The sequence below is a fragment of the Quercus lobata genome, chromosome 12 (genome assembly GCF_001633185.2).
Source record: "Quercus lobata isolate SW786 chromosome 12, ValleyOak3.0 Primary Assembly, whole genome shotgun sequence".
Lineage (NCBI taxonomy): Eukaryota > Viridiplantae > Streptophyta > Magnoliopsida > Fagales > Fagaceae > Quercus > Quercus lobata.
In genome coordinates this window covers 38,190,477-38,204,368 of record NC_044915.1, presented here as the reverse complement: position 1 = coordinate 38,204,368, position 13,892 = coordinate 38,190,477, and the positions used below count along the sequence as shown (strand labels likewise).

General features: G+C 41.0%; 1 protein-coding gene across 1 annotated transcript; it reads right to left on the bottom strand.

Annotated features, from left to right (window-relative positions):
• Positions 1-38: 38 nt before the first annotated feature.
• On the bottom strand, positions 39-12,107 carry LOC115970857 (NADH dehydrogenase [ubiquinone] iron-sulfur protein 4, mitochondrial-like). The gene is made up of 5 exons (XM_031090475.1): positions 11,750-12,107; positions 9,864-9,952; positions 9,085-9,214; positions 8,023-8,052; positions 39-336 (listed from the first exon to the last, which is right to left on the bottom strand). The coding sequence occupies exons 1-5, from the start codon at positions 11,918-11,920 to the stop codon at positions 277-279; spliced, it is 480 nt and encodes a 159-aa protein (XP_030946335.1). The 5' UTR covers positions 11,921-12,107; the 3' UTR covers positions 39-276.
• Positions 12,108-13,892: the final 1,785 nt, after the last annotated feature.

Below are 13,892 nucleotides of genomic sequence, written 5' to 3'. Positions count from 1 at the left end.
CCTTTTTTTTTTTTTGGTTGCCTTTTTAAGTAGGTGAGCTATGCATTGGAGCAACACACTGAGTATTATCTCATAGAACTTGTTCATTACAATTTTATTTCCAGAGAAGCAAGTCTACGAGGGTATTATCTCATAGAACTTGTTAATTACAATTATTTGCAGTGAAGTGAAATAAACAACAAATAAAAAAAATCAGATAACAAGAAGCATAAGAAGCTTTGTTATATGAGCTTACATTCTCACAAGCACCCAAACAGAATTTTGGGAAACTCCATATTAATCAGCTTCGGTCTTTGGTGGGCCCCTCCATTTGTAGTTGTCAGCGTATGACTTTGGCTGCACATGATTAAAGATAGGTTAATGGGTTCATATAACAGATGAGGGAAATGTTAACAAATGTAGGATAGTTTTTATGAAAAAAAAAAAATTTAATAATTAATATTTTGACAAATTTTTTTATTTTTTATTGTTTATAACACTAGATCCATGACTTCATTTTAATTTCTACACACTATAGTGGTTCAACTAAGTAATAAAACTAGATCCATCATCCATGACTTCACTCTACAGACTATTGTCACTAATATAATCTAAGGTCAGTAATTGGAGCTGAGTTAATATTCAGAATTATTCATATTTAAGTTAATTGGGAGCAATTTGATTAACTTATTAAATTGGGAGCAATTTGATTAACTTAGGCTCATGTGTTTACAAATATATTATTACTTTTTACCTTAAAAAGTATAATATTGCTTCGTTCATTTGAACAAATGACCATAAACAATTTTACTGTTTAAACTTAAACTTAAATTTGTTAATTTGAGATTGTCTCGTTTGAATAAATGAACCTAAACAATTGCTTTTTCTTTCCCAAAAGTCGAACCGGAACCACCTATTTAATATTGCTTCATTGTTTGAACAAAAGAACATAAACAATTTTACCGTCTAATAGTCAAATCTAAACTTAAATTTGAGCTTGCTTTTTCTAAATAAATGAACATAAACAATTTTTTTCCAAAGCCAAACCCAAACCATGGATGTAAGGACGCGTTTCGTGGCGGACCGTAACAGTGTCGGGTTCGCACGTGAAAATGCCCCTAACAATATCATTTGTAGAGCGTGGGTTTGGAAGGCTAGGCCTTGGTTGATAGGCGGTGGGTTTTTCACGGTGTTCGTACCAGTTTAAGTTTTCCTACACCCCTGGAGTCTTTCTCCTGGAGGTGGGCTGGGAGGCTCAGGTTTCTGGCCATTTTTCCCAACCCCCCCTCTTGGCGCACCTTCCTTTTTATTATATAGTCCGTCTTGGCTGATCCTAACCCTCCACTTGTAGGTCAGGCAGGAGCTTGTTTCTGTATCCATCCCATCAGCTGTCCTGTCTAACTTTCTATTAGTTGCATGGACCGACGTTCGCACCGCCCAAACGTCTTTTCTCATTAACCAGCTCTGGGTATTGGCAGGTGCATTTACTGAAGGGGGTCGGCCGCACTTTCCCTGGTCCGAGTTCACACCCTGCTTTCCTATGGGCCTCATTCCGTTCACATCCCTTTGAGGGGGCTGTTTGGGGATTGCCTACACCAAGGTGTTGGTCTTCCTGTTGAAGCTATGGAATGCCGAGGACAGGGTAAATTCTCAGCCGTTCCCCTTGCTACCTCGGCCACTGAGCATTTGTCTTCGGCAAGGTACCTCCTCGGCACGGGCCCTGGGCCCAGATAGAGTTTGGGCCGGACTGCAGAACTCTCGGACCCACAATAGCCCCTCAAAATCCTGCTATCCGTCCCCTCGGACGGATAGGAGGGTTTTGATGACATCATGGATCTGCCAATACCCATCAGTCCTTGTCATCTAGCGATTCCCGAGGTTTTTCACCTGCCCAAGGCACGTTCCTAGAGCCGTTGGAAGGCGAAACGTGGCCTCATTAAATACGGGCGGCTTGGTGCTTCCCACGTTCAACGGTGTGATGGGAATCGAACGGTGGTGATCTCCTGGCCTCTTTGGGCGGGAAAAAGGGGGTGCTGTTTACCCTAGAAAGTATAAAAGATTTTTTGGAGATGGATCCGTCTCTCCAGTTCTATACTTAAGAGTTTTAGTGCGTGTATCCAGGGTTCATCCGAACTTCCGTCCAAATTCAAGTCTATCTCAAGCACATATAGCCCATCCGAAGCGTAATTCTCTTTTTATGTAAGTTCCCTACCTCTATTTAACTCACGTTTTTTCTTTTCTGGATTTATTTCTCGTTAGCTCCCTTTCTTTTCCGTCGCGGGTTAGGTTTGTTTTAGTAAATGGCGAAGGCGGCTAAATTGAGATTGAGGAAGTTGGTTGATACTGAAGAGGCGATGAATAAGTTCATTGTTGATTATAGGATTCCCCCCAACGTAAGGCTGGAACACTGTAAGATGGGGGAATGGCACATTAAGAGGGGGACGGGCGCGGTTGTAATTCCCGTCCTCGCCTTTGTAGAGGGAGGTATGAGAATCCCCATGGGACCAGTGACAAGGGGTTACCTCAGGCATTTCCGTTTAGCCCCTACCCAGTGTGCCGGCAATGTTCTTAGAATTTTGGGTTGTGTGGACGCTTTAAACGAGAAGATGGGTTTAAAACTGACCCACCATGATGTAAACTGGTGCTATAACCTCCAAAAATTGAAAGGAAAGACCTACTACATGAGGTCGAGGGATGACAGGATTCGGTTGATCCAGTGCCTCCCTGATTCCAACAAGGGATTGAACAAGGATTTTCTTATCGTCTCCGGGGAGTGGCATGATGGCGATCCATGCCCCGTAGTAGAAGGAGAACCAGGTAGGGTATTAGGAATGGAAGAGGGATAACCCTTTAAACCATTCTAAACTAACTTCCTTCGATAGCTAACTATGCGTATATGTTTGTTGTTTTTGTAGATGAACACGCCTATAAACGGCATTTTCATTTAGTCAATCGGGCAGATTTGGAGACCGTTTTACAAGCGGCAGTTTTTGTGAATGACAGTGATGGCCAAGTTCGTGCAGCTCACAAAATACTAGGGTACCCTCCGGTTCAGAAATCATTCGGGGACGCGAAGCACGTGATCAGTGCCCGCCGTCCTTGGCTTCCAAAGATTACAGTGGTAGAGAAGGGGTTCTTGATCTCGCAGGAGCCAGCTGTTCCCAAGAACATCCCGCTGGTGGGCCCCTCTTCGTCTCATCAAGCAGCAGAGGACGAGGGTGAGCCAGATCAGCCGGAGGAAGGGTTCGGGGTATTCGACTTAGTCTACCAATCCGAGGACCCCCCGGGTGACCTAGGTGACCCAGCATTGTCCGAGGCGGAATTATCATTAATAGGTACCTCTTCTCAAGCCGAGATGGGAGTCAAAAGAGTACCTTTAACCCCCCTTCTCCAACTCCTCGAGGACCAACCAGGGACGGATACCCAGGAGGCACCACAATCCAATGCTCCTCCCCCTCCAGCTCGGCCCCTCACAATCCAAACCAGGTCGTCCTCCACCAAGTCCCAACCACAATCCACCCGTCACGAATCTCCCACCTCCTCCCAACCAGCCCGGTCTCCTCGACCTGAAGGTGCTGATTCCAAGAGAAAGAGGAGCCCCAAGGGCAAGGACATCGTGGATGAGAGAAAATCCCGCCCTTCTAAGGAGAAGGATGAGACTCCGCCCATAAAGCAACTGAAGATCGGACCCCAAGGCAGAGGCAAAGGACCCGCAGTTCAAACCTCTCAAGGAAAAGGAAAAGGAATTGATTCCCAATCCTTACCGAGCACCTGGCTTCCTGCCCCAATGCTTCACGGGGGTCCATTACTGGAAACTGCTTCTCTGAGGGACCTTGGAGACGGCGAGGGTGGATACGTGGCAGACGCATTAGGGAGAACCATGTTACTCCCTAATGACATGGAAGAGCTGAAGAGAATGAGAATGCAGGAGGTTTTTCTCAGTACTAAGAGATACTTGGGCATGGTAAGATTTCTTGGAACTTAACCCTTTACTAATTCTCATCACCAGTTTGTCATTTACTACACGTTCATCTTTCTTGATAGGCTCTCCAGGCAACCTATAGGATGGAGGACGAAGTGCATGAGAGGAGTAAGGTAGCCGAGAACGAACGCAAGAGGCGCATAACGACCTCAAAGACTCTCGAAGCTTCTGAGAAGGAACTTGCCAAAGTCAATGATGACTTAACGATGACTACTCGCGAGAGGGATAACGTCTCGGCGGGCCTTGCTAGCGCCCAAAAACAGGCCAAGGACCAGACCAAGCGCGCAGTTGAAGCCGAGGACCAGCTGCAAATAGCCAAAACTCTGATTGAGGATTTAAATAAGCAGCTGGCCACGGCTCTGCACGAGAAAGGAGTGGCAGAGTATGCCCGTGATGAGGCCGTAAGGGCAAAGCAAGAGGCCGAGTTTGCCAGGAATGAGGCGGAGGCTGCCAAGAATACGGCCGAGGACGATGGTTACAACATAGGAGTAGCCGAAACCCAGGCCACCCTTAAGGCGCAGATCCCTGGTGTGTGTAGGTTTTATTGCTCTCAGGTCTGGGAGGAAGCATTGAAGCGAGCTGGAGTGGATGCCTTGTCTGATTTGTGGAAGGCGGAGAGCATATTCTACCTGGCGGCCATCCGTGAGGCCACTTCGACCAGCCCCATGGCTACGCGCGATCAACCCGAGGAAGAGATCCCTCCGCTGGAAGACTTGCAGGCCAGCGGTTCTTCTAGCAAGGCACCCAAAGAAGGAGAACTTCAGGACGTGACAGTGATATCCCAGCACACAGATTCTGAGGTACCTAAAGAGGTTGCTGAGCCCGTGATTGGCATTCAGGTGCCTAATACAGAGGAACCCACCACACTTGCAGAGCCGCCACAGGCCACTTCCCTTGCTGTGGTTCCCCAGGGTACCAGTGCTGCTCCTGTTCAGCCATCCCCGGAAGGGACCATCCTTCCAGGCACCGAAGCTGAATCCGCTCCTATCTCCAAAAATGTTACCGACAAAAAAGCAGAGAAGTAGAAACCTTCGTTGGGCTTTTTGCATTCACTTCTATTTGAACGATTAACTTGTTCCTTTTCCTTTCACCAACTTCCTAATTTATTGACGGTTTACAAGCATTTGAACATGTATATATGAAATTTTGTTTTTCCTTGTTCCCTCGGATTACGTTGTTAACCGCCCTCGTTGATGCGCACTATTTGCCTACGAACTCTGCGCTGATTTATTTTACTATGTACAGATAGCTATGTATGTAATACAGTTATCATCATGTTCCCCGAACCCTAATTTACTTGCGCCCACAGAGGCCTTAGATTTACTCCTAACCTTCGTCTCACGAAGATATAAGCACCTTTTTTGACGTTACGCATAATAGCTAAAACCTGCTTAATGCCTGGTTTCCTTCATTCAAGTAGTTGGTTTCCCCATAGGCTTGAGTCCGAGGACCATGCAATGCCTTGGTTCTGTCCAAAACCTAGTTTTCCACATCCAGGTAGTTGGTTTCCCCTGAGGCTTGGGTCCGAGGATCATGCAATGCCTTGGTTCTGTCCAAAACCTAGTTTTCATTACATCCAGGTAGTTGGTTTCCCCTGAGGCTTGGGTCCGAGGACCATGCAATGCCTTGGTTCTGTCCAAAACCTAGTTTTCCACATCCAGGTAGTTGGTGAGGCTTGGGTCCTGGGCTTGGGGGAGGACCATGCAATGCCTTGGTTCTGTCCAAAACCTAGTTTTCATACATCCAGGTAGTTGGTTTCCCCTGAGGCTTGGGTCCGAGGACCATGCAATGCCTTGGTTCTGTCCAAAACCTAGTTTTCCACATCCAGGTAGTTGGTTTCTCCTGAGGCTTGGGTCCGAGGACCATGCAATGCCTTGGTTCTGTCCAAAACCTAGTTTTCATTACATCCAGGTAGTTGGTTTCCCCTCAGGCTTGGGTCCGAGGACCATGCAATGCCTTGGTTCTGTCCAAAACCTAGTTTTCTCCTTGTGCGGGATCTTGGCTTTAGGGGAGTTAGCTCCTCAGCCAAGCCCCTAGAGTTTATCCATACGGTTAACATTGCAAGGTACCTAGTTTACTCTTTACAGGGGACCTTGGCTTTAAGGGAGTTGGCTCCTCAACCAAGCCCCTAATCAAGAAACGTAGTTCCTAACAGAACTTTATACTTAGAACTCTGTAACCAACGGCTAGACATATCGGAGAAACTCTATCGACCCACTTCCTATACCAACACACAAGCCCTTCCCACAGACGGCGCCAATTGTAAGGACGCGTTTCGTGGCGGACCGTAACAGTGTCGGGTTCGCACGTGAAAAGGCCCCTAACAATATCATTTGTAGAGCGTGGGTTTGGAAGGCTAGGCCTTGATTGATAGGCGGTGGGTTTTTCACGGTGTTCGTACCAGTTTAAGTTTTCCTACACCCCTGGAGTCTTTCTCCTGGAGGTGGGCTGGGAGGCTCAGGTTTCTGGCCATTTTTCCCAACCACCCCTCTTGGCGCACCTTCCTTTTTATTATATAGTCCGTCTTGGCTGATCCTGACCCTCCACTTGTAGGTCAGGCAGGAGCTTGTTTCTGTATCCATCCCATCAGCTGTCCTGTCTAACTTTCTATTAGTTGCATGGACCGACGTTCGCACCGCCCAAACGTCTTTTCTCATTAACCAGCTCTGGGTATTGGCAGGTGCATTTACTGAAGGGGGTCGGCCGCACTTTCCCTGGTCCGAGTTCACACCCTGCTTCCCTATGGGCCTCATTCCGTTCACATCCCTTTGAGGGGACTGTTTGGGGATTGCCTACACCAAGGTGTTGGTCTTCCTGTTGAAGCTATGGAATGCCGAGGACAGGGTAAGTTCTCAGCCGTTCCCCTTGCTACCTCGGCCACTGAGCATTTGTTTTCGGCAAGGTACCTCCTCGGCACGGGCCCTGAGCCCAGATAGAGTTTGGGCCGGACTGCAGAACTCTCGGACCCACAATGGATAAACAGCAAAAATAAAATCTAACACTGAACAAATGAATATAAACAATTTCTTTTTTCCAAAGTCAAACCCAAACCATTGATAAACAGCAAAAATAAAATCTAACACTGGAAAAGGAAAGATTAGTCAAATCTAAACTTAAATTTGAGGTTGCTTCGTTTGAACAAATGAACATAATTTATTTTCCCCCAAAAAAATCGAAACCCCGAATTGTTGATAAACAGCCAAATTAAAATCTAACACCTAACACCGAAAAAGGAAAGAGAAGCTGTAAAGATTTCTAAAGTGTTTTTTAAGCATATACATGTCATACTTCTTGATTCTTGAGAATGAGAAATATAAATACCATCAAATAGGAATAAAAGTTGAGAATTAGTACATTCAATTTATTTTGAATTTATTACAAACATGAGTCGAGCTTAAACTCATCATTAAGTTTGAATACATATTCAAATTGATTCATTTTCTTGTTAAACAAGTTCAAGTTTATTCACAAGCTACTTGATTTTTTTCCCTTTAGACAATAAATACATGTTAAAAATTACTAAGGGGTTGGTAGAGTTCAAACCCTAGTATATCTATGTAACCGCTAGGAGCACTACTGCATATGTATCCTCATTGTCCTGGGAGAAAACTTTATATTTTCATTTTTAATAATAATAAAAAAAAATTAATTTGAGATATGTTTTTAAAGATTTTGTAATTGGTAGTTGTTATTAATTTTGAAAACTTAAAATAAATATAAAATGATTCCATAAAAAAAAAAAAAAAAAAAAAAAAAAAAAAAAAAAACCTAAAGATATATATTAATTAATTAATTATCATATCCCTACTGACCGTATCATGTCCTAATTTTTTTAAAATTGTTGGCTCCATGCTTGTGCTTCTTAGCACACAAGCACCCAAAACATAAACAATATATTTTCTTAGAACCGTGGGTATTTACTTGGATAGTTACAATTTACACAGAAGATTTGGAGGGGGGAAATTCAAGCAATTATTTTGGAAAACTATTGTGGAGTGAAGTTCTCGTTATTATTTAAAAATAATAGCTACTTGTTTCATTTCCAGGAAAGTTTTCCAAACCTTTAAAATAGGCGTATGACGCTTCTTGACCTGCAGTAAAGAAAAAAGTATGTCAATGATGTTTATGTGGAACAAACTGAAGGTGACAATACAAAATCCGGACATTACAATGTCATTTAAGTATTATATACTAATTACAAGAAGGCATTTTACATACACTACCATTTTTAAGTCTATATAACTTTCAAATATAAAATTAAGACTGTCTATTAGTGGCTCGATGCACTATACTTCCTAATCAAGTATTTGGGGGATATATTTTTCAACAAAAATAAGCAAATGTCACCAGGAATAAGAGAGAAAGTAAAACCCAAATAGTCCATAAATTAACTCATGTATATGAATGGATAAAAGTCAATGTACTCTTAACTTCTCAATTGAGGTTCCATTGTTTTAGTTTTTGAACAATATTGTCCGATTATTCTCCCTATAACGTGTATGACTAAAGAAGAATGATAAGTTTATTAGGAAGGCAGTAGAGAATAAGATTTTAAATAGAATAGAATATTTGAAAAAAATAAACATATGGCCAACACCGATAAGTTGATGAGGATCCATAGCCGATTCCAATTTTATTGGGATTAAGTCTTAGTTGAGTTGAGTTGAGTTGTGCTCTCAATGATGTGTTTTCAGTTTAGTTGAGTTGTTCTCTGAATAATGTGTTTTGCCTAAGTTTTACTTCTTTCTTGTCTAACGGGATCTAATTCATACATTTTCAAAGACAAGTTAACATCCATGCTCAAACATAAGGGATGTGTCAGCTCCTGAAGATTAGGAAAAAAAAAAAAAAACTGTCTAGTGAAGATGCAGTTCAACCAATCAATAAGCAAGCTTCAATAGAAAAACTTCTTAGACTCCATATGAATTTTTCTTACTGGAAGATTATACTAGAAATGGGAGAGGAAGCAACATAGAATTAATGAGACAAAAAACATATGAAATAAAGGTCAATAAAGTCATACATACTTTCATAGAGTAACCACAAGATCAACATTTCAAAGACAATTTGATTCAGATATAATTTATCTGCATAGTGGAATTACTGACTAAAGAGGCACATACCACGTATTCCCAACCATATTTCTCAGCAAATGCTTTTGCAGCTTCTTCACTATCAAAACTTAATCCTCCCTCACCCACATTGGCATACGGGTCCCCTGTGGATGTCCAACCCATCAATGGATTTTCCCACCTGCACAATGTTAAGCAAAGAAATGGCATTAGCCATGTTATTAATGAATATAGGTTAGAGCTCATAAGGTCATAAAATACATTTTCTGGCAGTTTAAGCACAACTATCTTCAGCTTTAGGTACTTACTACAGCTAAATTCATTTTTATTTTGTATGCATTTTTCTCTCTTCATTGGTACTTGAACCATGGAACTTTTAGCCTTACAATTCATGCCCAAGGCCAACAGGTCTCATGGAGATCAATTTTGTGTCTGAGCCATAAGAGGTTGAGAAGGTTCTTCCTTTACATTACACCCTACCCCTCTACCAAGACAAGATGGAGGTGCAATTGTCATATATATATATATATATATATATATTTGATGAACTGGTGCAATTGTCATATGGAAGTATGGAACTGCTTTCAGATAATTTTGGCAGGATGAAAAAAGAGGTGAGTGTCCTAAAACATGATAGAAACATTGGATTACAGAGAATAAATGGTGATAATATGATGGTGACCTGGCTATTGTTATAGATACACATTATCCATGCAAATGATTTGATTGATAAAATCCTAACCAGTATGTTAAACATAGATATTAGTTGATGCTTAGTGGAAGGTATTTCATTAGAGAATTAATTTTCCACATGAATGGACAGAACGTACTTCTGAGTAGACATAAAATTAATTTTCCAACGCCCAACTTTCCCAGAGCCTTGTTGTGTAGCAGTTCGGCCGGGTGAGTAAATTATGACCTGGCATTCATAAATTAAGCAATGTAACCTGGAAAATTTTCAATTTAAAAAATTCAAGAATCCCCTAGGAAAAACAGTAAAAAGTTGTTAACAATACCATGCATCTTGGATGGTGTCCTCAAGAATATATCATGATCCTCTAGAATTTGACACCATTATACATATACTGACTGTATGGTCAATTATAAAACAACAAACCACAGCTCACAGAGCACCAAACAAATTGATAAGACATTCATAATTTAAGAATGGATCTTATCAAAAAAATCAATACCAGAACAGCAGAACTAAAAAAATGAATATCATATACTATATAATAAAAATTGTCCTACAAACCACAGTTGCAACAAGTGGCTGCCCTCTGATTTTTCCTTTTATATTTTCCCCCTTTTTTTTCTTCTCTGTACCACATGGATGGTCCTTTTGCAGCTTTGCTCCTTTATTTACACATTTAACACTTATATATATATATATATATATATAAAAGAGTCATTCACTGCACTATCTTATCAATTAAGATTCTATTACTAAAGTTCGAAAAGAAAAATTAAAGAATTTTTATTATTTATTTTAATCATAGAACCTAATTTTTAGTCTTCACAAAAATTCTGGTCTTACATGGAAGCTTCCATCATATAATTAATTTTATATATATATAAAAAAAAGTAACTATTTTGTTGTAAAAAAATTTTATTGGTAAATTGACACACGCATCTAGTTAGTTTTGAATCCACGGGTAATTCTTACATGCTCTGGGAGCAATGTTCCCTCCTCTCACATGATGGGTGGGTCTCATGGTGGGACCCATGCATGGGCCCTACCCCTCATGTGAGGGGAGGGAGCATTACTCCCGAAACACCTAAGTTTTTTCCTGAATTCACAACCTTACTCTTCAGTCTTCACCTCTTATGGGAAGGAGGTTTCATTTGGGCTAGAACTCATTGGTATTATTTTATTGTTTAATTTCAATAAAATATATGAAATCTTTTCTTTCTTTTACATATGAATTCTATTTAGTCCATGTATGGCAAGAGCATACTTAGGAAGCATAGACACTTAGGAAGCACATATACATACACGAGTACGAGTACAAACATGGTACAATACCGTGACTCAAGCAATTTTTAAAAAATTATAACATAAAACGGGGTGTACGACATGGGTGTAAAAGAAGTGTCCATGCTTCCTACGTATTACTATTTTTTAGGTCAACAACATTACTCTTTGGCCTTTGCTATAGCATTTTTTTTTTATACATCAAATTATACAATAAATCAAGAGCAATCTGATAACCACTAAATCCAAAATAAAAAATAAAAAATCCATCCCAAATCAGCATGATTTCAAGGATTGCTCCAATAAAGCACCTAAGCTAATTTTTCCTAACATCCATTTCCACAAGAAAATAAAAAAATTACAATTCCTCAGCCAAATAGCTGAGAATTCTAATAAATTCATTTGGTTAGACGTTTTGGAAGCTTAAAATATCATTTTTAAAACCCGAAATTCTGTTTTGCAATTACAACTGTTGTAACATTTTTCCCAAGCGTTCATTTTAAACTCAAAACACCATTTTTCAAATGTTTATACAAATGCATCCTTAACACAATTCTCAGCGTTAAATTGTTAATATAATAATCCCAAAAAATAATAAGAATAATTAAAAATTCCGATTCAATTCTCTCTTAATCCTACATTTTCTCAGCAATCAAACGGAAACTCAACGAAATGATTAAAAAAACAAGAAACTGAATGGTGAGACAAACAGAGAGGTGAGAGGAAAAGCGAAGAGCGTACCCTTCTTCGAAGGTGTTCTTCAGGTACTCCAGAAATTGTGCCGACCTCACCGGGCTTGACCTCCACCAAGGCGTCCGAAGCCGAAGAGAAATATCTCGTAGTCGATAAGAAAACCGATCGATGAGCACGACCGAGATTGAGGCCTCGTTGCAGAGATTGAGAGCTCGCCATTTTTTTTTTTTTTTTTGCCTAACAAAGGTCGAAGGTACGCACTTGGCGGTAATGGTTGCAGCACGATACGTCTTGAAATTACCGGAAAATTTGTACGTGGCTCCTTTTATCATGCTCCATTTGGCTATTTTCAACTTGTGCTGCCATCTCACCACTTAAATATATTGAATTAGTATTGCGCCCCTCTTAGCGTGATGGTCACTCCACAAATATAAGTGTTTGTGAGGGACAAGGACGGAGTTCAAGTCTCCAAAAAGAAAACTTACACATATACACTTAGATTACTTTAGAGTAAAATTTTTATCTTGTATAAAATATATATATAGGGTCAAGGGCCCAACCCACATATTGGGCCTTGGGCTCTGGCCGAGAGCATGGTGATCCAAAAACAAATAAATGGAGGTAGCAGAGTTAAGTTTAGAATTTAATAAGTGAAATACAAATGGGAGAGTAATCCGAGGAGGAATGTCTCCTCGGATAGACTAAGCACAACTCAAATATTTCTCCTAAAAAGTCAAGGTGACCTTCGAGGAAACTCCAGTGATAGGGACGTACCTCATGAACGTACAAGTAGGATGGGAGTTAGGAAATATCTAAAGGAAAACTGCTGCCACTACATTTAATGCCCCTTAGCTAACTTTCACATATTGGGTCTTGGGCTCTGGCCGAGAGCATGGTGATCCGAAAACAAATAAATGGAGGTGGCAAAGTTAAGCTTAGAATCTAATAAGTGAAATACAAATGGGAGAGTAGTCCGAGGGGGAATGTCTCATCGAATAGACTAAGCACAACTCAAATATGTCTCCTAAAAAGTCAAGGTGACCTTCAAGGAAACTCCAGTTATAAGAGATATTCAAGCTACCCCTATTCCGTTTGTGAGGAGGAATGAAGATAGATTGGCTTGGAAGCACTCTCCGAGAGGATCCTTCGAGCTAAATAGTGCTTACTTACTTGCCATTGATCATTTGCCTGACCCAGCTTTCCAAGGTAAGTGGATATGGAAGCTAGACACCTTACCTAGGATTCAAATGTTTTTATGGAAGTGTATGCATCAGAGCATAGGGGTAAAGGAGTGTTTGCAAGCTAGGGGGATGTTAATAGATACGACTTGTCCTCACTGTCTCAGCAATTCTGAATCCATTTTGCATGCCTTGCGGGACTGCCATGTGGTTAAAAAAATATGGCATCAATTGGGTGTGCAACTTTTGGACAATATCTTTTTCTCTTCCAACCTTCAGGAGTGGTTAGTGAGTAATTGCTCCTCAAAGAGTATCCGTGTGGCAGGTCAAGCGCCTTGGAACCAGGTCTTCATGTTTGCTGTTTGGCTGATTTGGCAAGGTAGAAATAAACTAGTTTTTGAAAACAAAAGGCTGAATCCGAAAATTGATGGTGATATTGTCTATAGGGCAGTAGAGTACATCCACTGTGCTGGTAAGCCGTTGATGTCAAAGCACAAGATCATGAAGCAAATAAAGTGGGAAAAACCTGTTAATGGTTGGAGAAAACTTAATGTAGATGGAGCTTATTTGGTGAACACAGGCAAGGCTGGAGGTGGTGGTTTGTTAAGAGATGAGGAAGGTAATTGGCTTGGGGGTTTTGCTAGAAGAATAGGCTGTACTAATAGTTTTACCGCTGAATTATGGGCTCTCCGTGATGGCCTTATATTGTGCAATCAGCTGAAGGTGCAGGCGGTCAACATAGAGCTGGATGCAAAAGCTATAGTTGATGCCATTAACCTCCAAGGTAAGTCGGACTCTGCGCTGTCCTCTATTTTAGAGGATTGTAGACACTTGATTGCTATGATTCCCCAAACAACAGTAAGACATGTTTTCAGGGAAGCCAATCGGAGTGCTGATAGGTTAGCAAAATTAGGCATTAATCTAGATGTTGATTTCATCTTGTATTCTAGTCCTCCTGTGGACTTATTTTCTTGCCTGGAAGCTGATAGCCAAGGCGTGTACAGCAGCAGGCT